This window comes from Spermophilus citellus (genome assembly GCF_964194105.1).
Source record: "Spermophilus citellus genome assembly, chromosome: 4".
Lineage (NCBI taxonomy): Eukaryota > Metazoa > Chordata > Mammalia > Rodentia > Sciuridae > Spermophilus > Spermophilus citellus.
The window spans coordinates 157032894-157058086 of NC_138185.1; the positions used below are offsets into that span (position 1 = coordinate 157032894).

The 25193-nt window shown below is 42.9% G+C and overlaps 1 protein-coding gene across 1 annotated transcript in view; it reads left to right on the top strand.

The window, feature by feature from the left end:
- Window positions 1-25193, top strand: part of PRKCH (protein kinase C eta) — a 226141-nt gene that overhangs the window by 193014 nt on the left and 7934 nt on the right. The window contains exons 11-12 of the mRNA XM_081292216.1: window positions 4605-4743; window positions 5391-5579. Of these exons, the coding sequence (XP_081148342.1) occupies window positions 4605-4743; window positions 5391-5579 (328 nt within the window). The remainder of the gene's footprint in view (window positions 1-4604; window positions 4744-5390; window positions 5580-25193) is intronic.

Below are 25193 nucleotides of genomic sequence, written 5' to 3' on the forward strand. Positions count from 1 at the left end.
AATCCAATTTCTGAATCTTCTTTGTCTTCAACCACTTGGGAATTTTCTCTGAAACTACTGTGGGCATTTTAAGTAACCCTGATTACCCAGCAAGAACAATGTACCTTTCAGGCAAACAGAGAGGATAAAATAACCCTGTCTACCCTTCTTTGCTTGCATGACAAAAGCTTTAGCTATTAAATACCAGTGCTCAGTGAGCTAATGACTGGTGAGCCCGTAATTGTGTTTTTGCCATTTTAGGATCTGAGCCTCTGCCCTGTATGAACTTGTAATCTTCATTGTGCAGCCTTGCTAAGTTTGGCTGCTGAGTTATATGTTGGCATACAAGGTTGAGGAACTCCAAAGCCAAAAACTGACCTCTGCACATCAAATTAAGTCAAGAGTCATAGAGTAATATTCTCTCTCTCTCTGTCTTTCTCCCTCCCTCTCCATCTCCCTCCCTCTCTCTCTCCCTCTCCCTCTTTCTCTTGCTTTTGCTTTTTCCCCCCTAATAAAGGTATGATCTACCCTTATTGTGGAAGCTGACCATGGCCGTACATGGCTCAGTAACCTTTGGATTTGTTTGATCCATGCTTCTCTTGTTTGACTCCTCCCTTTGGATGCAAGCCAGTGGAGGGGAGAGGTTTCTACTTGGTCTTCTTTGCCCTATGATTGCTCCTCCTAAATTAGTTTCTTTTCTCCAGCTTCACTAAGGAAATGAATCTGAGCTCCCGTTTCAGGTTTCTTATTTTCCCTCTGGAATCTATCATAGAGGGGTAAAACACTTGGCTTTTTATAAGTTTAATTACTTAAGAACAAAGGTCCCAGTTTTATGGAACTTCCTTCCCCTACAAATAAGAAATCAAGAAATGCTTTGAATTTGGCCAGGGTTGCTCCCCTGGTGTCCATCTGAAATCCTTCCATTGATCTCTTTGGTCAGCACCTTCTGCCAGGATGGAGCTGGATCTAGGAAGGAGTAAGACTCAGCTCCTGCTAAGGGGGTGACAGATGCACACACAGAGCCTTCTGGAAGCCAGTACGAGGGTGCTGTCAAAGCAGTATGAACTCTGTGCTCTAGGGGCAGAGTTGACATTGGTATCTGACTGGGGACATCAGGACAGACTTCACAGTGAAGTGTGAGAGATTTGGGCTGAGGGCAGAATGAGCAGCTGGGGGTTATATAACACTCTTGACAGAATCATCTTGGGATCCCAACTGTGAGGTTTGTGTCCCATTAGATAGTACCTGGTGTAGAACCTGCTGCGGCATTTCCCTCAGGACTCGGTACAGCTCTGAGAATGCTTAAAAATAGACTGAAAAGTCAGGTTTAAGGTATCTAACCTGCCTTTATGGCCCTGGGCGTCTTATGACCAGATGAATCACATCCCCTGTGCTGTTCAGGTGTGTCTTTTGAGAGCTGAGTTCCGAGACTCCTCTGTGCAGAGGGGATTGTGATGGGTGACGGATAAAGTGATTACCAAGCACTTTTCTCTCCCTGAGCGATTCTGGCTCCCCATGACAGTAGCTGAGTAATAAGCAGTCAAACTCTTAACCTGGGACATTAGTCACAAGCTCTCTTGAGCAATCACAGGTCGCTCTTTAGAATGCTGTGGGTTTCTGTCAGCACTTGTCCCTCTTGCCCAAGAAGATCTTTTCCGAGACCTCAGTAGGCATAACGGCTTCTGGACAACTCAGAAACTCAGTAACCTTGTTTGGAAGTGTGAGTGAGAGAGCTCTGGCCTCAGGCCCACACAGGCCTGGACCACTGGGCCTGGACATGGTGTCAATAAAGCCAGCCTCACAGGTTCAGTCCCCCATGACCTCACTGTCTCCTGGGGCCTCAGACTATCATGTCCCACCTCAGCCAGCTGCTGTCTCCCTCATAGTTGGTGTCAGTCTCCAGGAGCCAGAGGACCAGGTATTGATAGGAAACCACCTGGCTGTGGTCTTCCTTGTGACATACCATATGGTCCTCATTCCTCACCCCCCACCTGTGCTCCCAAGTCCAGCTTCACATGGAAGCTGGAATTGAATACCTTATACGTGTGTGTGTGTGTGTGTGTGTGTGTGTGTGTGTGTGTGTGTAAGCAGAGAAGGAAGCAGCATCCTTAAACTGCAGCCCACTGAAAACAGAGGCTTGTGGGGAAAGAAGGATTCCGCATGGAGGAGGGGTAGGGGCTGATTTGAAGGCCAGGTCTGGTTTAGAGGCAGAGAGGGGTTTGCATTGCTGAAATGGGTACATTCGCACTGCACACCCCTTGACCTTATTGTGCCCCTGTTACTGGGAGACCATGGCTGGGAGCAGAGGAGCAGAGGGGTGGGGGAGGTCTGTGCCAAGGAAGCTCTGCCATGGTCACTACACTTGTCAGGGATTCTTGGAAAATGGAGATTCCTTTTCATTTCTGGGCATTTTCCAGTGACCGCCATCTGTAAGACCTGTCCGGCCAGGCTGTATCACCTCACAGGGCACAGTCAGGGAACCAGTCATGCCGGCTCTGTCCTCACCTACCTCCTCAGCTGCAACGTGATCCTGGCTGGACAGAGACCAGCTTTTTCCCTGGGGCCTAAGCAGGCCAACAGGTCTCTTATTCTTAGTCCAGGGACAGGGAAATAGAAAGAACCACAGGTACCCAGATTCAGCCTTCTGTAAATGTGAGGCTCCAGGGAACAGCCAGTTCCAGACACCATGAAGATACTACATGGACGGGGACACCACGGCTCCCAAGCAAATAGCCCCTGGTGGCCTGATGCCAGGATAGCCTCACTCACTGGCCATTAACAGCAGATCTCCAATTGAGGGAATCTCCTGGTCATCTAGTGTCCCCTGCTTGACATGCAGCCTCCTCTCACTGGTGGGACATGTGGTTTGCCATTGAGTACATCGCCCCTTTAACCAGCAAAAAACAGACCTCACCAACAGGTCAGGCTATTCTGTCATCAATCTGCTGTGCTCAGGAGGTATCCATTGGGTTGGTCTGCAGGACTTTCCCAGCCCACACTGGCAACTGACCTTCCTCTCTAACCATGCACCTGGGAGAACCAGGTGCTAGAAGCTTGTGCTGGGGAGGGTACTGCTCTTTACCTACAGACAGTTTTCAGTGTGTGGCCAAGTTCCCACCTACGTGGAGGGCTTTACCAAACAGCTCTGCTAGAAATTATTTTTGCTCATGTGGATTCTACTCTGTGGGGCTGGACAGGGGTAAAAAGTGCCCTTTGTCCTTAGCTCCCCATAATCTACTAGGCCTTCTGTGGACACAGGACACACTCACACAGACCCTGTTCTTTTTCCCTTTCCTGGTTATTGATATCCCCACTCATGCAGAAGCCATCTTTCTGCTACTTCTCCTTGGCCACCCTAAGTGTCCGTCAGTCCTCACTACTAATTTTGCATTCACAGAAGCTCTGCTTACTTTCCCTTTCCTGCCTCAGACTTTCCACTCCTTATCACTCACTGCCTGGTTAAGTCCTCACCATCTCCCTAACAGTGTCAGCTGCCCAAATCCGATCTTTACCCTATCTGGGAGGGGCCTGCTTCACCCTTAATTAGGGAGCTCCTTCCCTTTCACCTAATACCTAAATATCAAAATTCATTAACATGGCATTTGGGGCACTCCATAGTTTGAAGGACCTCAGTTTCCTCTCCAGCCCTAAGCTTTTTCATGTCCGCATGCTCCCACACCAGCCCCATTCTCCGGTCCCTCTCCAGAACATGTTTCTCTGAGAGGCCTGCACATCCACGCCTCTGTGCCTGCCTCTGGGCACCTGCTACATCCATCTGCCACTACAACCTTCTCACACCCCCCTTCTTTGCCTGGAAGACTGTGACTCATGCCATCAGACCCTGCTCCATTTCTGCTTCTGCTATGAAACACACTCTCTCTCTCTCTCTCTCTCTCTCTCTCTCTCTCTCTCTCTCTCTCTCCTGCTGGAAAGGATTAATTGTTCCCTCTTACGTTTCTTTTACAGCACTTGGTTTATATGCTATTTGTACTATACAGCAGTTGGTGTGTATCTCTGTGTGTGTGTGTGTGTGTGTACATATATATACAAGTATTTATTTGGTACACTATTTTAGACATAATGGTGAACCAAATCAACTTGATCTCATGAAGTTTATAGTCTAGCAAATATCTGTGTCCCCATTGTATTGAGAGTTCCTTATGGACAAAGATCATCTGTACTCTTGATGCCTGCCACAGACCCAGGCAGGCACCCAGTGACCACTTTCTCCATGAATGCTCACTGAGTGAACTCTCATGGGCAGATATGGGTGCCTGAGTAGAAAATGAGTGATGAGATAGGTGGATTTCTTTTGGGTACAAGGTACATGGAAAGTCATGCTCAGCCCACATTTTCTAAAGGGCAGTCTATACTTTTCTAAATGGCTAGGCTGTTCATGGGGACCCATTGTCTAGGAACATAGAGGCATGTTCTGAGATTTGATATAGATTTTTTTTTTATTTATCCAGACAACCCAGAAAAGTTTAATTCTTTCTGAAGCATGTACAGAAAGCCCATGTGACAATTTTGTGGTCTGATGACCCATCTTGTGAGCCAGTTCTTCCAGGTGGGTGGTTTGAGGCCTGGCTGCCTTATCACATGCTGCTACCCTTGGTTTCTTTCAGAGATCTGAAACTAGACAACGTGCTGTTAGACCATGAGGGTCACTGTAAACTGGCAGACTTCGGAATGTGCAAGGAGGGGATCTGTAATGGCGTCACCACAGCCACATTCTGTGGAACACCTGACTACATTGCTCCAGAGGTGAGTGGGCCTGCTTCATAAGGCTTTTGAAATTTGAGGTCTATAGTAACCCTGACCAGAAATGCCACTGGCTGTTTTTGTGTGGTTCAGCCCAGACTCATTTATAGCTCATTGGGTGAATGGGGTTGAAAATGTCTGAGGTTTTTCTAAAGAAGAATTTGAGTTTAAAAAAAAAAAAAGTTTTTGTAAACTTTGCAGCTGTTTTAGGCCTTAGCTCTAAATAAGGACAAAGTGTGTTCTGCTCGTGACTCTTTATCCGTTTGTCTCTGCTCAGTGATTTAATTTCAGCCTCGCTTAGCAGATCTAAAGAAAAGCTCTTCAATCTTTCCCATATGAGTGAGTGATCTCAGTCTCCTCTTCCCTCTGCACTGGTGGATTTTCAAAACACTTTCTGTGTTGGCTTTTCATGTGCCATCCCTTGGCTGAAATAGGCCATCAATTTTTGATCACCTAGAAGAGAAGGAGCCTCAGAGTCAACCACAGGGAAACAGACTACTCCATAGACATGGAATGGAGACTGCATACCAACACAGGGGATTCCATTTTTGTGGTTTGATATTTCCTAATCCATCATTGCCCCTAGACATGAAGAATACCTTTGATAACCAGATGCACGAAGCACCTGTCACATTGCCCTCTTTGCACAGATCCTCCAGGAAATGCTGTATGGGCCTGCTGTGGATTGGTGGGCCATGGGCGTGTTGCTCTACGAGATGCTCTGTGGTCATGCACCCTTCGAGGCTGAGAATGAAGACGACCTCTTTGAGGCCATCCTGAATGATGAGGTGGTCTACCCTACCTGGCTCCATGAAGATGCCACAGGGATCCTAAAATCTGTAAGTTTGGCTTCCCACCTACTGCAGACCACCTTGCTGTATGTGCTTCTTGTGTCTTTTTTGAGTACTTCCTACCAGTAAGTGCCCAGCCCTAACTCAAATTTGTGTTTCAACCTAAAGGATCAGAGAACCAGAGTTCTCTCAGGTCTTGTCTGGCTTCCTCTTATGCAATAGTGATTAAGGGGCCAACTTCGATAACAGTTAATAGCTTTGTTTGCCAGATATCAAGTATTTCTAGCATTATGGCTTGAGTTTAGGTGAAATGATGTCCCTCCTTCATGATCAGGCCATGCCTCTGCAGAGTTCTTTGACCACCCTGTTATCTTTATGAAAGCCAGGTGCCAAGCCAAGATTTAGGTGGAATATGGTCATGCATCATGTTGGGAGACTTTTTATTATTTCTTAATGCACTCAAGGCATCATGTTATATGCCTTACTTTGAAGTGTGGAAGAAACATGGATTTGATATCCTTCTGTTAAAACTAAGAAAGTATATATAATTTGGGTCAGTTCTGTAACCCCATTAGATTGAGTTTAAAAATTATGTATTGTCACCTGCTATGTACACAGGGGATATAGAAGTGAATTAATTACTTCTTTGAGTAGGGGAAAATCAGAACAATTCATTATCTGTTGGGTAAAGTCCCATGGATACTAACCTCAGTTTATATTTCTTACAATTATCTTCCTCAAGTTATGTCCTTTCTAGTGATTGGAACAAAAATGTTAAATCTGGAAAATATTAGCAATCTTGTTGAAAGACTTGTCTTTTTAGCAGTCTTCAACTTTATAATCAATGCCATTTTGAGAATGGTCACTGTGTACTGGGACTGAAGGCAAGATTGCCCCTGAGAATTCCCTGCATCTCTAAAAGAAAAATAATCACAGAAATTGTTCTCAGGCAAACGTTGCCAAAGTGAATCATAATTCATAACTTGATTCTCAGGAGCTCAGAAGCCAAAAAAATGTCCTAAAATTGAAAAAGCACTAATCTCATATAGAAATTAAAACAAAGTATTTTGGGATTTCACCAAATGTCTCCTACCTAGAATGTTTTCATAGGAGTAATTTACAGTTAGTGGAAATTTTAGACGAAGAAGACGAAGAACATGGCTCTTATAATTGTGTTAAAAAAAAAAAAAGGAGAAGGGCTTATCTTTGTGGACCCACGTCCTGAAGTTTCTTAACTTCTTGAAGGGAAATGTACTCACTTGGATTGGCCACAGCTAACCTTGATAATATAAACTGTATCAGGCATACTTTGCATCAATATTTTCCCAGCTCCAGGGCCCAGAATCTGATTCTTCATGATCCTAAAGGCATCATAGCTTGACCCAAGACAACAGCCATCAAAAAACTAGTGGTTTTTCCAGGTGCACAGGTTTTATTGATTACTGTGGCTGATTAGACTACTTTAACATTTAAAAGAAAGACCCTAGAGTTTATAAATGGAATGAAAATGCTTGTTCAGCTATAATGAAATGTGCATTGTGAGCCTTGGCATATAAAGATCCCTTAGTTTGGTACTGTGGTGAGTGGGAAATAAGTTAGTCTAGCCAGGCGCGGTGGCGCAGGCCTGTAATCCAAGTGGCTTGAGAGACTGAGGTAGGAGGATCACGAGTTCAAAGCCAGTGTCATCAAAAGTGAGGCACTAAGCAACTCAGTGAGACCCTGTCTCTAAATAAAATACAAAAATAGGACTGGGGATATGGCTCAGTGGTCAAGCGTCCCTGAGTTCAATCCTCAGTATCTCTCCCCAATCCCCACTGGAAAAAGTCAGTCTGTTCCTTGAGAAACTCTGATGTTCTCTATTTAGAGACAGACAATTTAGATGAGTACCCCTCTGATAAATAACTCATACCTTTGGAATACAGGTCTAGTAGAAATCTGAAGAGATCCCATCAATTTTTGGATCAGATGTCACTCACATCTGCTTTTCTTAATTTTTTTTCCCTATTTTTTAAAGTTCTCAAGTGCATTCTGGTACCTCAGAGTCCTCTTGAGAGAGTTCTTTCCAGCTAAATCTGAAACTAGATAACACTCCCTTGGCCAAGCTTTGTAGAACAGAGAGCAGGTACTAAACAAGGTTAAGGTTCATGTGGAATTATTAAGACTTTCTCCTTAGATAAAACTCAATTTCTTAAAGCTATATCTTCCATGAAAATATTCAGCAAATCTTCTTGGTGATTAACATATATATTGTCTAGTAACAGCCCCCACAGTCTGTTCTGAGGGAGCAGCCTCGAGTGCTTCATCTGTAAAGAATCTCAGCTTCAGTGGAGTCTCAGTTGTTCCCTGTCCTAGCAGGTCCACTTCCAGCGAGCTATGACTCTCTTCACTTCCCTCTAGTTCAGCCTCTTTCTAATGTCAGCTGCTCCATTGTCCTGAGTCAGCACCTGGGATTGTTACATGTCATTTATCTAGCCCTAATTTCCTAAATGGTACTCGATGTTCTCTTTGGGACAATGTTCCCCAAGGAAGGAGCAAGTTTTCAGGCTCACTGTGCCAGGCCTGCTTCCCAGACCTATGACCTTCTGGCTGAGTGACCTTGGTGATCTTTCCCTTTCTAACTCTCAGTATCCTTGCTTGTATTGAGAGGTAATAAAACTCACACCATAGGGTTGTTGTCAGGATTCAATGAAATAATATATGTAAACATCCCAGACACACAACAAGCATTCTGCTTCTTCCCCCTCTACAGGGGAAGAAGTGCCTTCAAACTAATCTTCTGGAAAACACTTGAAAACTATCAGATAAAATGACTAGGGAAAAAAAATTCACTGAGGGAATTTTGAGGACCCTTTTGTACATTTTGGCCTTCATGCCTGAAACTAAGATGCTTAAGTGCTAGAGATGAGGACACTGAGCTGGTCTTTGCAGAGGGCTGGGACATTTAAATAGAAATGTGGTAAATGAAAATAGTTAAAAGTACTCCAGGCTTGAGGAGCCATGGGGGTAGCTTAATGGTAGAGCACTCACCTGGCATGTGCAAGGCCCTGGGTTCCAATCCCAGTACCACAAAAGAAAATAAGAGAGAAAAAAGAAAAGACTCATGAGGAACACTGAGTGAGCAAGGAATGGTGTTGGGTGGGTAAGAACCTACCTGCCTCAGAAAAAACAAAAAGAGAAAGATAAAGAACCTGTTTCAGAGCAGAGCAGGCCAAGGACAGAGCTTAGCTCTTTCACTGCTAGCTGCGTGGCCTTGGGCAGATGTCATAATTCTGCCATGCCTCAGTTTCTTCACCTGTGGAGTTGAGTTCTCTGCACAGATGAACAGAGATAGTGTATGTGGGATGCTCAGGGCAGGGTACATGCTCAGGAAGTGATTGCCACTATTATGAGAGCCATGTGCATTAAATGGTTTTTAGAGTCTGCTCTTCTCTTGGAAAAAAAAAAATATTACTTTGTTGTAATAGGAGGAGGATTCAAGTATCAAGTCATGCTCCATAAATCATCCAGACTGCTTTCTGGCCCTAATTTCAACTTGAGTTAATTAGGCCCAGACAGTTCTTTTACTGCTGTAAGAAACCTTACAGATTATTCTGACCTCCTTGTTTTATAGATAAGGAAACTACGAGGCACAGAGGAATGATGCCTCACCAGAGACCATGTAGCATATTAGATGAACAAATAAAGGGAAGCCTTTGTGCATTACTAATGAAGATGTAAAATGGTGTAGCCACTGGGAAAAATATGACAGTGGTTCTTCTTAAACAGAATTGCCATAAGATATAGCAATTCTACTTCAAGGCATATACCCAAAAGAATAATCTCATACAGATGAGTAGAATCTCATACCAATATTGATACATCATATTCATAAGCATCATTCACAATAGCAAAAAGTGGAAGCAACCCAAATGTCTATCAATGGATGAGGGGATAAACAAAACGTGGTATATCCATACAATGGAATATTATGCTATCTTGAAGGAAATGGCCCGGGGATGCAGTTCAGTAGTATAGCACTTCCCTAGCAAGCATGAGGCCCTGGGTTCGATCCTCAGTACCACAAAAAATTAAATTAAAATAAGAAGGAAATTTTGTATATGCTGCAACCTGGATGAACCTTGATGGCATTATGCCAAGTGAAACAGAAACAGAAAATAGAATGGTGAGACAGGGAAGGAAGCGGTACAGTCCCATCCCCCACAAGGGACACTCCACTAAGGCAACCAGCGGCCACCATCTTGGAGAGCTGAAGTATCCACCGCCACTCTCCCACAGATTGCAACAACAAAACAGGTGTGTGGCACTCAGTTCAGCCTCCATACATAGGGGGATTTTGCATAAAATCTCTCCTAGACTTTCAGGGGGAGGGAGTATCACAGTGAGCCTGCATAAAGACTAAAGGAGAACTAGAGGCACCTGACCTTCAACCCCCCCTCCCATCAGCAGCCAAAACAAAACCTGTCTAGCCAGCGCTGGGGGAGGGGCAAGCAGAAAAAATCAAAACCATAGAGTGCCGGGGATCCCAAAAGCCAACGGTGTGACCCCGGAGATCCAGGCCGTCTGATGCCCGCGGCCTGCCCCACGGCTACAGAAGGCGTGGCGCCACAGAGAAGGGATTAACTAGTAAGCAGGGAGATAAGTGGCTGCGACACGGTGGTATCCCACCAGCCAAGCCTGCACTGACCCCCGGGCTGAGTTCGGGATTGCAGACAGGGAAGGAAGCAGTACAGTCCCATCCCCCACAAGGGACACTCCACTAAGGCAACCAGCGGCCACCATCTTGGAGAGCTGAAGTATCCACCGCCACTCTCCAACAGATTGCAACAACAAAACAGGAGAAACCAAGACTAGCAGGAGAAACCAGGAGACTAGAGGCAAGGCCCTCGTGACTGGGCAGCTGTAAACTGCAGGCCCGCCGGCGACAGTTCACCCACTGCCCGTGTAACTGGGCGGTAGGAGAACGCCCACCCACTGGCGACTGATCACCTGCCCACGGCCTGTGATACTGGGCGGCTGGAGACTGCCCGCCTGCTGCGACCGGGAGCTGAAACCACACAGAGACAGTCCAGTCACACCCCCCCATTAGGGCACCCCGGCAAGGAGACTGGGGCCCGTCATAGCAGAGTAGTGTCGTCACTGGAGCTCGGACATCAGAATTCCTTTCCAGCGGAATCCACGTTAGCAGGCATAGTTTAACAACACAAAGGAGAGACATCAGAGTAATACAGAAACAAAACAAATCTATAGAAGAGAGCAGAAACACGACAATCAAAAAGAGCTGGAAAGTAACGTGGACAACATGAGAAAACAAGGGAAAAAAAGGATTACAAACAATGCAAGACAACTCAATTCTACAGGAGGACATAGAAACATCAGAAACAGGGATAGGGAAAGAACTCAAGGCATACCTAACTTGAATGGAAAGGAATATTAGAGAAGACATGAGACAGCAAGTCCAAGAAATAAAAGTATATTTTGAAAATGAATTAAACAAACAAATTCAAATGGCAAAGAACGAGCTCTACCAGGAGATAGAGATCTTAAAAAAAAAATCAAACAATAATCCTAGAATTGCAGGAAACTATAAACCAAATTAAAAACTCAAACGAGAATATTACAAATAGACTTGATCAAGTAGAAGTCAGAACATCAGATAATGAAGACAAGGTTTATCAACTTGAAAAGAATATAGTCAACACAGAAAAGATGCTTAAATCCCACGAGCAATCTATTCAAGAGATATGGGATGTCATAAAAAAACCAAATCTGAGAGTCATAGGGATAGAAGAAGGCACAGAGATTCAAACCAAAGGAATGGACAGCATATTAAATGAAATAATTCTAGAAAACTTCCCAGAGATGAAAGATGGAATGGATTGCCAAATCCTGGAAGCCTACAGGACCCCAAACATCCAAAACCATAATAGACCAACTCCAAGACATATAATTATGAAGATAGCCAACGTACAGAACAAGGAGAGAATATTAAAAGCTACGAGAGAAAAGAGGCAGATTACATTCAGGGGTAAACCAATTAGGTTAATGACCGATTTCTCATCACAAACGTTGAAAGCGAGAAGATCCTGGAATAATGTATTTCAAACGCTGAAAAATAATGGATTCCAACCAAGAATACTATATCCAGAAAAATTGAGCTTCAAATTTGACAATGAAATTAAAATCTTCCACGATAAACAAAAGCTAAAAGAATTTGCAGCAAGAAAACCAGCTCTGCAAAGCATTTTGAACAAAACACTACAAGAAGAGGAATTGAAAAATAGTGCCCAAAACTAACAGCAGGAGGTATCTCAGTAAAGGGGGAGGAAAATAACCAAAAAGCAAAACTAGCCAAACTAAAATAAATAAATAAAGAAGCATGACTGGAAGTACAAATCATATCTCAATTGTAACTTTAAATGTTAATGGCCTAAACTCACCAATCAAGAGACATAGGCTAGTAACCTGGATCAAAAAACAAATCCAACAATATGCTGCCTTCAGGAGACTCATATGATAGGAAAAGACATACACAGGCTGAAGGTAAAAGGTTGGGAAAAATCATACCACTCCCATGGCCCTCGGAAGCAAGCAGGAGTGGCCATACTCATATCGAATAAAATCAACTTCAAACCTAAGTTAATCAAGAAGGATAAAGAAGGTCACTATATACTGTTAAAAGGAACCATCCACCAACAAGACATAACAATCAATTTGTATGCACCAAACAATGGAGCTGCAACGTTCATAAAACAAACTCTCCTCAAGTTCAAGAGTCAAATAGACCACAACACAGTAATTATGGGTGACTTCAACACACCGCTCTCGCCATTAGACAGATCCTCTAGACAAAAGCTGAATAAAGAAACTACAGAACTCAACTGCACAATCAATAACCTAGACTTAACCGACATATATAGAATATATCAACCATCATCAAGTGGATACACGTTCTTCTCAGCAGCACATGGATCCTACTCAAAGATAGACCATATATTATGCCATAAGGCAACTCTTAGACAATATAAAGGCGTGGAGATAATACCATGCACCATATCTGATCATAATGGAATGAAATTGGAAATCAATGATAAAAGAAGGAAGGAAAAATTCTACATCGCATGGAAAATGAACAATATGTTATTGAATGATCAATGGGTTATAGAAGACATAAAGGAGGAGATGAAAAAATTCTTAGAATCAAATGATAACACAGACACAACATACCGGAATCTATGGGACACAATGAAAGCAGTTTTAAGAGGGAAATTCATTTCTTGGAGTTCTTACCTCAAAAAAAGAAAAAACCAACAAATAAATGAACTCACGCAACACCTCAAAAACCTAGAAAAGGAAGAGCAAAACAACAGCAAATGTAGTAGAAGACAAGAAATAATTAAAATTAGAGCAGAAATCAACGAAATTGAAACAAAAGAAACCATTGAAAAAATTGATAAAACTAAAAGTTGGTTCTTTGAAAAAATAAATAAGATAGACAAGCCCTTAGCCATGCTAACGAAAAGAAGAAGAGAGAGAACTCAAATTACTAACATACGGGATGAAAAAGGCAATATCACAACAGACACTACAGAAATACAGAAGATAATTAGAAAGTATTTTGAAACCCTATATTCCAATAAAATAGAAGATAATGAAGATATCGATAAATTTCTTAAGGCATATGATTTGCCCAGATTGAGACAGGAAGACACACACAATTTAAACAGACCAATAACAAAAGAAGAAATAGAAGAAGCCATCAAAAGACTACCAACCAAGAAAAGCCCTGGACCGGATGGGTATACAGCGGAGTTCTACAAAACCTTCAAAGAAGAATTAATACCAATACTTTTCAAGCTATTTCAAGAAATAGAAAAAGAAGGAGCTCTTCCAAATTCATTCTATGAGGCCAACATCACTTTGATCCCAAAACCAGACAAAGATACTTCAAAGAAAGAAAACTACAGACCAATATCTCTAATGAACTTGGATGCAAAAATTCTCAATAAAATTCTGGCGAATCGAATACAAAAACATATCAGAAAACTTGTGCACCATGATCAAGTAGGATTCATTCCTGGGATGCATGGATGGTTCAATATACAGAAATCAATAAATGCTATTCACCACATCAATAGACTTAAAGACAAGAACCACATGATCATCTCGATGGATGCAGAAAAAGCATTTGACAAAGTACAGCATCCCTTTATGTTCAAAACACTAGAAAAACTAGGGATAACAGGAACTTACCTCAACATTGTAAAAGCTATATATGCTAAACCTCAGGCTAGCATCATCCTAAACGGAGAAAAACTGAAGGCATTTCCTCTAAAATCTGGAACAAGACAGGGATGCCCTCTATCACCACTTCTATTCAATTTAGTTCTCAAAGTACTAGCCAGAGCAATTAGACAGACAAAAGAAATTAAAGGCATAAAAATAGGAAAAGAAGAAATTAAACTATCACTATTTGCGGATGACATGATAATATACTTAACAGACCCAAAAGAGTCTACAAAGAAGCTGCTAGAGTTAATAAATGAATTCAGCAAAGTGGCAGGTTATAAAATCAACACGCATAAATCAAAGGCATTCCTGTATATCAGAAACAAAACCTCTGAAATGGAAATAAGGAAAACCACTCCATTCACAATATCCTCAAAGAAAATAAGATACTTGGGAATCAACCTAACAAAAGAGGTGAAAGATTTATACAATGAAAACTACAGAACCCTAAAGAGAGAGATAGAAGAAGATCTCAGAAGATGGAAAAATGTACCCTGTTCATGGATAGGCAGAACTAACATCATCAAAATGGCGATATTACCCAAAGTTCTCTACAGGTTTAATGCGATGCCAATCAAAATCCCAACGGCATTTCTTGTAGAAATAGACAAAGCAATCATGAAATTCATATGGAAAAACAAAAGACCCAGAATAGCAAAAACAATTCTAAGCAGGAAGTGTGAATCTGGAGGCATAGCGATACCAGAGGTCAAACTGTACTACAAAGCAATAGTAACAAAAACAGCATGGTACTGGTACCAAAACAGGAAGGTGGACCAATGGTACAGAATAGAAGACACAGAGACTAATCCACAAAGTTACAACTATCTTATATTTGATAAAGGGGCTAAAAGCATGCAATGGAGGAAGGATAGCATCTTCAACAAATGGTGCTGGGAAAATTGGAAATCCATATGCAATAAAATGAAATTGAATCCCTTTCTCTCGCCATCCACAAAAATTAACTCAAAATGGATCAGGGAGCTAGATATCAAATCAGAGACACTGCGTCTGATAGAAGAAAAAGTTGGCTACGATCTACATATTGTGGGGTTGGGCTCCAAATTCCTTAATAAGGACACCCATAGCCCAAGAGTTAACAACCAGAATAAACAAATGGGACTTACTTAAACTAAAAAGTTTTTTCTCAGCAAGAGAAAAAATAAAAGAGGTAAATAGAGAGCCTACATCCTGGGAACAAATTTTTACCCCCCACACCTCCGATAGAGCCCTAATATCCAGAATGTACAAAGAACTCAAAAATTAAACAATAAGATAACAAATAACCCAATTAACAAATGGGCCAAGGACCTGAACAGACACTTCTCAGAGGAGGACATACAATCAATCAACAAGTACATGAAAAAATGCTCACCATCTCTAGCAATCAGAGAAATGCAAATCAAAACCACCCTAAGATACCATCTCACTCCAGTAAGATTGGCAGCCATTATGAAGTCAAACAACAATAAGTGTTGGCGGGAATGTGGGGAAAAGGGTACACTTGTACACTGCTGGTGGGGCTGCAAAATGGTGAGGCCAATTTGGAAAGCAGTATGGAGATTCCTGGGAAAGCTGGGAATGGATCCACCATTTGACCCAGCTATCGCACTTCTCGGACTATTCCCTAAGGACCTTAAAAAAGCGCTCTATAGGGATACAGCTGCATCAATGATTATAGCGGCACAATTCACAATAGCTAGACTATGGAACCAATCTAGATGCCCCTCAATAGATGAATGGATAAAAAAATGTGGCATCTATACACAATGGAGTATTATGCAGCACTAAGAAATGACAAAATCATAGAATTTGCAGGGAAATGGATGGCATTAGAGCACATTATGCTAAGCGAAGCTAGCCAAGCCCTAAAAAACAAATGCCAAATGTCTGCTTTGATATAAAGAGAACAACTAAGAACAGAACAGGAAGGAAGAGCATGAGGAAAAGACTACAGTAAGCAAAGACGAATGGGGGGAGAGAAACGGAGAGAGAAGGGAAAGCACATGGAAATAGTAGGAGACCTTCAATGATACATAAAATTATAAGAGGTTATGAGGGGCAAGGGGGAGGGAAAAAAGGGAGAGAATTGAACAACAGCAGGGGAGGTAGAGAGGGAAGATGGGAGGGGAGGGGAGGGGAGGGGAGGGGGGATAGTAGGGGATAGGAAAGGTAGCAGAATACAACAGTCACTAATATGGCATTATGTAAAAATGTGAATATGTAACAGATGTGATTCTGCAATCTGTATTTGGGGTGAAAATAGGAGTTCAAAACACAATTTGAGTCTAATGTATGAAAGATGATATATCATGAGCTATGTAATGCTTTAAATAATCAATAAAAAAATAAAAAAAGAAAAAATTAAAAAAAAAAAAAGAAAATAGAATGGTGGTTGCCAAGAGCTGGAGGAAGCTGGGAACAGGGAGTTCGTGTTTACTGGGTATGGAGTTGCAGTTTGAGAAGATTTAAAGTCTGGAGATCAATAGAGGTGGTTGCATAACACATAAACATAATGTACGGGGCTGGAGTGGTGGCCAGTGGTAGAGCGCTTGCCTAGCATGTGTGAGGCACTGGGTTCGATTCTCAGCACCACATACAAATAAATGAACAAAATAAAGGTCCATCAACATCTAAAAAATTTAAAAAATAAAAAAAAACATAATGTACTTAATGCTACTGAATTATGCACTGGAGAAATAGTTAAAATGGTAGTTGTATGTATATTTTGCTACAGTGAATAAATAAATAAACCCTGGGAAAAATCCCTAAAATCTGGGACTAGAATCAGTTTCCTGATTCCCAGTCTAAGATTCCAAGCTGGACCTACACTTGACTATTCCCTGTTTTTCTTCTATTTCCTGTTAAGAAGTGTCTTTTACCCCCAGGGGCCCACATTTCTAGTACTCACATTACTCCATGATGTGATCCTTTCTTGCTTTACCAGAAGGAAGGTACCAAGATGCTGGGTACTCACTGTTCACATAGCATGAATATCTCGCTTATGTATCACACTAAAGTAAGACATATTATCTTTATGATAATAATTAGTTATAGTGTTATTTAAAGATTATGCATTTATTGTGTATGATGCCATATATCAGAAATATCATTCTGTTGATCTGAGATGGGTATCTGAGGCCTTTGAAGGAGAAGCCATCATATTAGGCAGTCAGAATCCATATTCAGTTCACTTTAGAAAATGCTCATCAGGTGCTTTTCTTTACTTGGTTTGTTCTAAGTGCTGGGAATGCGAAGGTGAAACAGCCTGGCCTTCATCTGTTGCTCACACTTGAGTATAAAAATGAGAACAAATAAAGAAATGCTTAGCATGCTACCAAGGAGGAATGATTGTTTTTCTTTTTTTTGAGAATTTTCTCTGGAGGCCAGAAAAGGGCAGATGACATAAAGACAAAAGAAGTGACATTTAAGATGTTAAGGGATGAGTGAGGTTCAGTGGGGTGGACAAGGGTAAGAAAAATATCCTAAATAGAGGAGATGACTTGTACAAAGCCTCAGAGACAGGAAGTAGCAGGTATGTTCCAAGAACCAAAAATATGAGTTCTCTACTGTTGGAGTGTTAGGTACAGGGTGGGAAGCACTGAAAGATGAGTTTAGGACATGTGGATGTTGATGGATTTGGCAGACATTTGGAAAGTGCAATCAACATTGCGGGTGATTACATGGTCTGGAACTCAGGACAGGGTCGGAAATCATCACCATGCACTGTGGGAGTAAAGACAGGGGAGAGGTGAAGAGTAAAGAGAATGGGAGACAGATGGGACCTGGGGCAGTGCAGAGGATTCAGTGAGCGAGCCAGGAAGGAATGACTTCAGATTGTATAAACATGTAAAGCTGCAACATGTCTGTTGGTTTGACTTCCAGTGAAATCTGCCAGGGGGTATCCAATGGGATTGACCCGAAGCTGATGTCTCTGATAGCTCTTGAACAGCACTGGCAAGGTGGGAACAAACGGTCCTTGGCCAGACAGCCTAAGGCTTCCGGAATGAATTTGTGTTAGGAATTAGGTGAGATGAGACATTTTTAAGGACTCCAAATAACTTTTTCTTTTGTTGTACAATGTCAGATCAAGGTGTACTGTTTACCAATAGAGAATTGAGACCTTTCTCCAGAATTTTGTGTCCACCTATGATCAGGTGTCCTGGGACTCGGTGAGTTCTTAATATTGAATGGTTGAACCCAACAGGTGGTGTCTTGCACAGTCCTAACAATAGGGGAGTCATAGCACAAAGGTCTGGACCATAATCATTTGCCCTTGCTCTTGATGTCATAAGACTTTGTGACTGCTCAAAACAGAAACCCAGAACTACAAAGCTGGAAAGTCCTAAAAACATTCTGTCCGAATTACAGATGAGGAAACTGAGGCCTAGGGAGGTGAAGGGACCTCACATGCTAGAATGGAATGAACACACTCTAGCCTTGAGTCACAAGACCTCTCTCTACATATGCCACTGGTTTTCAGTCTTTTCCTCTGTAGAGCCATAGTGATAACCACCTACAGTGCCCACTTCAGATGAGGTAACATGGAAGCATTTTCAAAGTGAAGCACACAATGTAAGAGTAAGTTATTAGTGCTGTTAAATTACGAGTAGTAATTTCACAATGCACTTAGAGGTATCATTATCCTCATCCTCTACTTGGACAATCCAGTAACATCATCAAGCTTAATTATTGAGCACTTAATTGTATGTGAGGCTGTGCTAGAGTTTTGCTCTTAAGAGATTCTAATTTTTGTTTTCCTAAGAGCTCAATCTGAACCAAAGACACATAGGTAGGGTATAAATGCCAAACAGATATTGATCCATTTATTCATTCAACAGGCTCTTGTACATGCATGTGTGTATGTGTGGCAGGTGTAGTCTGCTACATTCAGATTTTGTGCAAAATGCTGGGGGTTCCAGTGAGGAGCAAGTCAAACATTATCCCAGCCTTGTGGAATTATAGTCTAGTTGAAATGGGGAAGGAGAAAGAGGGTTAAAAGGAGCAATTTTACAATAACTATATATTTAACCATCTGATAAAAATAAAAGTCTAAAAATTGCTTTTAAAGCATAACAGGCAGTACGAGCCTGATCTGGGCTGTCAAAGGAGGCCATCCCAAGGAGATAACATTTAAACTGAGAATAAAGACTGAGAAGAAATTGGCCAGGCATAAACTATGCACCGTTCTTGAGAAAGAAGTGATTGGGATAACTCAGTGGCAGAGAAACTGAAGTGTCACGAGCTAAGGGACAGGGAAATGAGGGGTGCCAATGAGGCTGAAGGACGTGGTAGGCATAGGAAGAGTTTGACTCTGAAGTGCCAAGGCAAGTCTGTGAAGAATTCAAGCAAGAAGGAGTGATCAAATCATTGTTTCCTGTTTAAAAAGTCACTCTGGCTTTGGTAGAAAGCATGGACTAACAGAACAGACTACAATATGTGCAGATAAAGTGATTTCTGGGATTTCTTTCAAAATAATCTAGGACTGGAGGAAAGAAGAAGAGGTGAAACAAGACTAGGTACATGTCAATCACATCAAGACTGACTGCTATGTGCCTAGAGTCCCTTTTACTGTCCTCTCTACTTGCATATATTTGAAATTTTCCATAATAGAAAATATAAATGGATGTCTTATACAAACTTAGCATGGTGTGCATGAAGATTGCTAGCCTGTGTAGAAGAAGTGAGTTCAGCCTTCATAAATGAAGGGAAACAGAACTTTAATAATACAAATATGCAGAAAGAGTAAATGATGTGAGCCACATACAAGCTGTCCTGTGAGTCTCAGCTATATGTTTGAGTCCAGGCAAGAGTTTATGCTTCCTTGGCTGGACGTCTATATCCCTCTGGTCTTTTTGTGCAACAGGTAAAATTAGCCAGTGATTTTTAACATGCTCATTTCTTCAGCACTCTTGAAGAGCCTGTTGCCTTCTCTGGAAGTATCCTTCAAGCCCAAGTCGGTAGCTCAGTGCACCCAAAGAAGCATATATAACAAGTAAAAAAGAGGAAAGAGAAGGACTGAGTCCTTACAGGAAGACTCTGTCCCAAACTGATACCATTGTAACCCTGTAAGGTCCTTTTTCTGCCTGACTGGGTGGGCCAGGAGAGGCAGGAAAAGCCAAGATCTCCAAACCATCCCGTCACATTCCCACCCCTGGCTTAGTGTGGTGGGTCATCTTGACGTGGCTTCCTGAGATTTCCTGATGATTTTTTCAAAATAGAATGTCAGAACCATTCCTGTAATTGATGTCTACGAGATATTCCATTTTCCTTTTTTATTTTGTTTTTTTTTCCCTTCCAAAGGAAAACCTCTTTAAATTCCCTCTGTTTAAATGGAAGGCATTATTAGTGATCCTGGATCTGGAAACTGTTCACAGCCCCATTGGTGTAACATGCCATAGAGTTACAGATTCCCTCCGTGCCTCCTCTATGTAATGATGTCTGTGAGTTCCCTGCATTCGGAGTGGTGAAAGGAATGGTGTCCCTGTCCAGCATCCCTCTGAGAGTGTGTGGTTGGCAGGGAGGCTCCAGACTCTTTTGACTCCTAGTCCAAGATAGCTTCCTACGTCTGCCCTTCCTGTCATCACCTTCACCGCTCCCCTCCACCTCTGCCACCCCCAAGATTGTGGACATTGAGTTCCTTGTGTAGGGCTATCCTAAAATCCCACATAGACACGGAGAGAGGACAAAGGACTCACTTGTAAGAACACCTCACATGGAACACAGGATCGGTGGGTAAGGCGGTAGTTAGAAGACACAGTTTTTAGCCAGGACTTCTGCTTGAAAAAAGAAATTCTCCAATCATTAACCAATGATCCTTACAATTAAAAATAACCCACGAGAGGACTATTTTCTTGCAACCCTTTCTCTTTCTCATCTTTGCTTAAATGCATCTGTTAAATTCATGTGCCTGCTCTGAATAGCCCACCTACTCCACTCCCAGAAATATATATTAAAATTGGTGATATCCTTAGAAGTTAACACACACAAAAAAAAAAGATATCCAAAGATACACACATTCCTATAATGAATAGATATAGGTTTTTCAGATTGCTGACCTTAAAGTTTGGGGGCAGGGAGGTTTAATATTTGGGGGGAGAAGGGCTTGCTTTTGGAATAAATACTAGATGTTTTCTTTTTTAACATTTATTTTTTAGTTTTAGGTGGACACAATATCTTTATTTTATATTAACGTGGTGCTGAGGATCAAACCCAGTGCCTCATGCATGCTAGGCGGGCGCTCTACCACTGAGCCACAACCTCAACCCCTAGATGTTTTCTATTGTCACCATGTTATCAAGTTTCTAGGCTGGCACTAAATTATGCCAAAATGTTGATAACCATGACACAAAAGAAAAGGCATAATTTGCTTAGGGCTTCTGACTTTTGCCCATGTAGCTCCAGAAAAGAGGGCCTGGGAAGGTCCTCAATGAGTCCCAGAGCTTGGGAAGCTGATGCCCATCTCAGAGGTTAGGCTTCTTTGCTGAATCAGCACCTGTGAGAAACCACGTGGCTTTGTGCTGATTCAGGTGAAGTCAGCACCCTGGTCTCTGAGCTCACACAGGTGTCCGGGTTAGATAAGTGCTGAAAGGTGTTTGGTGAATTCTCCTGAGTCACCTTTGTCAGCTCTGGAGTCCTCATAAATTGGCATCAGGAGGAGATTATAAAGTGCTTTTGTTCCAAAGCTTTACAGAGACTAATGGGTGTGTGTACATGTGTGGGGGTTATCTGTCATTGAACCTATCGGTTTCATCACCCTGAGCACTGCCTGCAGGAGCCCTGCTTGCCTCTGTGCAGACAGGAAGGGGGAACCACAGTGAATTCGGGATTCTCCTATAATGTGTGAGTCCCACTTCTAGGGACCATTGACTAGTACCCTCTCCCTTTCCCAGTTCTCTCCTGGCAGAGGTTGGAATGCTCAAGAGGGTGACCAAAAAGTGGTCAGCCATGAAGAAGCTTAGAAGGAGAGAGAAAAATTAGGACCAGAGTAATGCAGAGGGTCCAATTCCAGATCATTAAAGAAGCTGGTATTTCAAATACTGATATGGGGAAAATCCAAAAGAATTAACCAAAGACCCTGTCATAAGAGGGGTGATTAAGATGTTGCCTGCCAGCGCTTCCCCAGGACTGGAGTCCCCATGAGGGGATGGAGCTGTTCCCCCCTCATACTGAAGGTCCTGTTGGGGTTAAAACCTTCTAGAAGTGGACCATTGACTCTCAGATCAAGGCTAGTGTTGGCAAATAACAGAAAAGCACTGATAGTTCTAGAGACTTCATATATGGTGGGTTTTTTTTTCTGATTAAAGTTACTGCTATCAACTTTCCCCCCTCATTAGATTGTGCTTCCTGAGAATGGAGGTCCTAATGTTTTATTTGTAAGCGGCAATGAAATAGATTTCTTTTTTTAATAGAGTACTCCCACCATGTGCCTCTTTTATCTCCATCCCAACTAGGAAGATAAAAATGTTAAAGGCTTTCTGAAATGAGTGTGGAAATTTTTCTGTGTGGAGATTTGCTAAGCCATGTCAGGTGGATCTGAAGAGTTTGTTTGCTTTAGATTAGAAACACTCTTGAGAGCTAACACACTTTTTTTTTCTACTTTCCTTGCCAACAATCCAAATCTGTTGAGAGCCACAGCCAAGGGGCCCTAGCAAACTTCCAGCTGCCAGCAAAATTCCAGCTGCCAGCTGATGATTGGCTTACAGCTGCCCGCAAACTTCTAGCTGCCAACTGATTGGCTCCTCTGCGGTGATGCTCATTGGGTTATTTCCCCGCCCTTTCAGACCACGGAGCTGCTCATTGGGGGACTCTTTTTGGCTCCGCCCATGCGACCCAGTCAATTGGCCTCAAGAGCAGGAGGAGTGGGGGAGGTTGAGAGGCTTGTGGGAAGCCGGTGGTGGCAGTTGGGCTCTGAGGGTTTTTTCCTGAAGAGCTGTGTGGTTTGGCGTGTGTTCTAAAAATAAAGTTCGTTTCTTTTGACAAGTGGCTCCTGAATTGTGCCCAGCCAGACTGCCGCACAAATCCATGATACTTAGCAGTTTATGATTAGGTTTGTTGGGACACCAGAGATGATGTACATCCAGAGTAAAGGAAGGCTTTGGCCTGGGCCTCATGAAGGACACTATGGAATGAGTCTCTGGAGAAGCCTTCTCTAGCACTCACTTCTTCCCAATACAACATTGGGAGGATGCGACCTAGACAGATGCAGAGGGTATGGCTTGGGCACTGGGGGTAGCAGCAGCCTTCAACACTTTTAAGTAATTGAGGAGCAATGGAACCAGCTCCATCAGTCAGAGTTGCTTGAGACTGGTTCCCCAGGAAGAAGACTGCATTAGCTCACAAAGGGAATGACACTAGCACAAAGGCGTGACCTTGGGCTTTCATCTCTGAGACTTGCCGCTGACCTTGGCCTGTTTTTAACCAACACTTTCACATGACTTGAGTGAAGCTACGGAGATGGCTTTTATTGCCCATTTGGTCTCTTATGCAGTCCAGAATCAAGGGGGAAAGAATGTCACATGGGCCAGGAGACTGGTTCCCCAGGAAGTGCTAGCTAAGGAAACCCACCAAGTGCTGTGGATCCTCAGGGGAAGTCCTCAGTGATTGCCAGGATTTCTCTCAACCTAAGTCTCTTTCTCTGCTCTTTAAGGCCAGAATCTAAATGATAAGATTGGTCACCTCAGGAAGAGTTGGGACATACTGGCAGAGAGCAAAGGCTTCTAATGTCAGGCAGACCTGGACTCCAATTCCTGCTCTACCCCTCCCAAACCATGTGGCCTGGGCAGGTTGTGAATGGGTCTATTCACAGTTTCCTAATCTGTAAAATGGGATTAACAATTATAGTTTCCCTAAGGGTTATATAGAATAAATTTGAAACACTTAAACTAATACTAGGTGCAATACAAGGGTATTTGGCTCCCACCTATTAAGGTGTAACATTTACAAAAACTGCTCCCGTCTTTTCTCCACCTTCCTCAGTCGTGCAGCTGCCCCTTCCCAAACCAGTCCAGACCCCTGGCAGGGTCGTCCATTGCTGTAGCCGTGCAGGGTGCTATGAATTCCATCCAGATCTGTTCTGAGCACACTGGAGCAGCTCTTCTCCCTCCTGGCGCGTCCTGTGTGCCACAGTAGCACCATTCTGTTTCAGAACCTGGACTTGGGAAGATTGCACCTAGCTTTCCCAGAGCTACTTAGGAAATCCATTGCATGTACTCCCACTCCTGCCCACCCCACTCCAGTGGACTGTGGTCAGCCTCACTCAGGTACATGTCTGTCTCTTCTTTCTGTGGAGGTCAAGGCTCTACTCCCCCTCCCCTCCCATGCTGCCTCACCTGCTAAGCCACATGCCCAGCCCTCTCCCTGTGTCATCGCCGCTCTGAGCTGGAGGGTGCCGCTGGCCCAGGTTACCAGGTCTGTGCCTCCCCACCTTAGCCAGTATGAAGGGAAATGAAAGAACAAGGTTGGTGACTGAGCTTCGCAAGTGGGTCAGACTCTACCTGTGGCAGTTGTACAAGACAGACAGATGCCTGCCATACACACACACGTTGGGGCCGGCATTTGTTAGCCCTGGGTGGCCTTCAGGCTGGGTGCCCATGGTGAGGTTGGCCATCTTGGCAGTTGAACCATACTCTGTTTTGTGTCCTGTGCACTTTCTTTGCCTCCCTCCCCAGGACTCTTTAGAACCATAAAAAGCCTTCTTCCCCTTTAGGACTGTCTCCCTGGAATATTGACGGGAATGTCCTGTGGCTTCGTTTCCTTCCCTTCTGGCTTGGCAGCGTCAGCGGCTGACTTTGTCTGCCTTTTGTTGAAGTTCTGAAATTGAATGAAAGAAGAAGGTCGTTTTGTTTACCCATCAGCCAAATCCCAGCCATTAGGTAGAAAATGCAGGGTTCTCTGGTTCCTGGAGGAAAATGTTATTAGACTAATTTCTCTATATAACTAGCCCTCTTCTGATGGACTCACACAGAGTTTGAAAGAAGAAAAAAAATATGTTAGCCATGGCTTACATTTTAAGGAGTTTCAAAGTATATTTGGATCCTGTTATTTCAAGAATTACAATTACACAGGGTTAGTTTAAATTCTGTCATCTGGAACTTTTGACAACTCAAAACCAAAGCCTTCTCAGGTATAGCAAAGCCCCACAAGACATGATTAGTCCTGTACCTGACAGCAACTTGACAAGTGGCTCCGTTGCTCCCCTGTGCCTGCATTGGTATTTCCCTGCTGCTGTTAATGCAGATACAATTGCACATTCAAACCCGAGTGTCATTTGTCTTCTTGTTTTAAGATTGCCTTAGAAAAGATCTGCTGTCAGAACATTGTTTTCCAAAGACTATTCCTACCATCCCACGGTTGGGCCCTGGGACTATGAGAGCA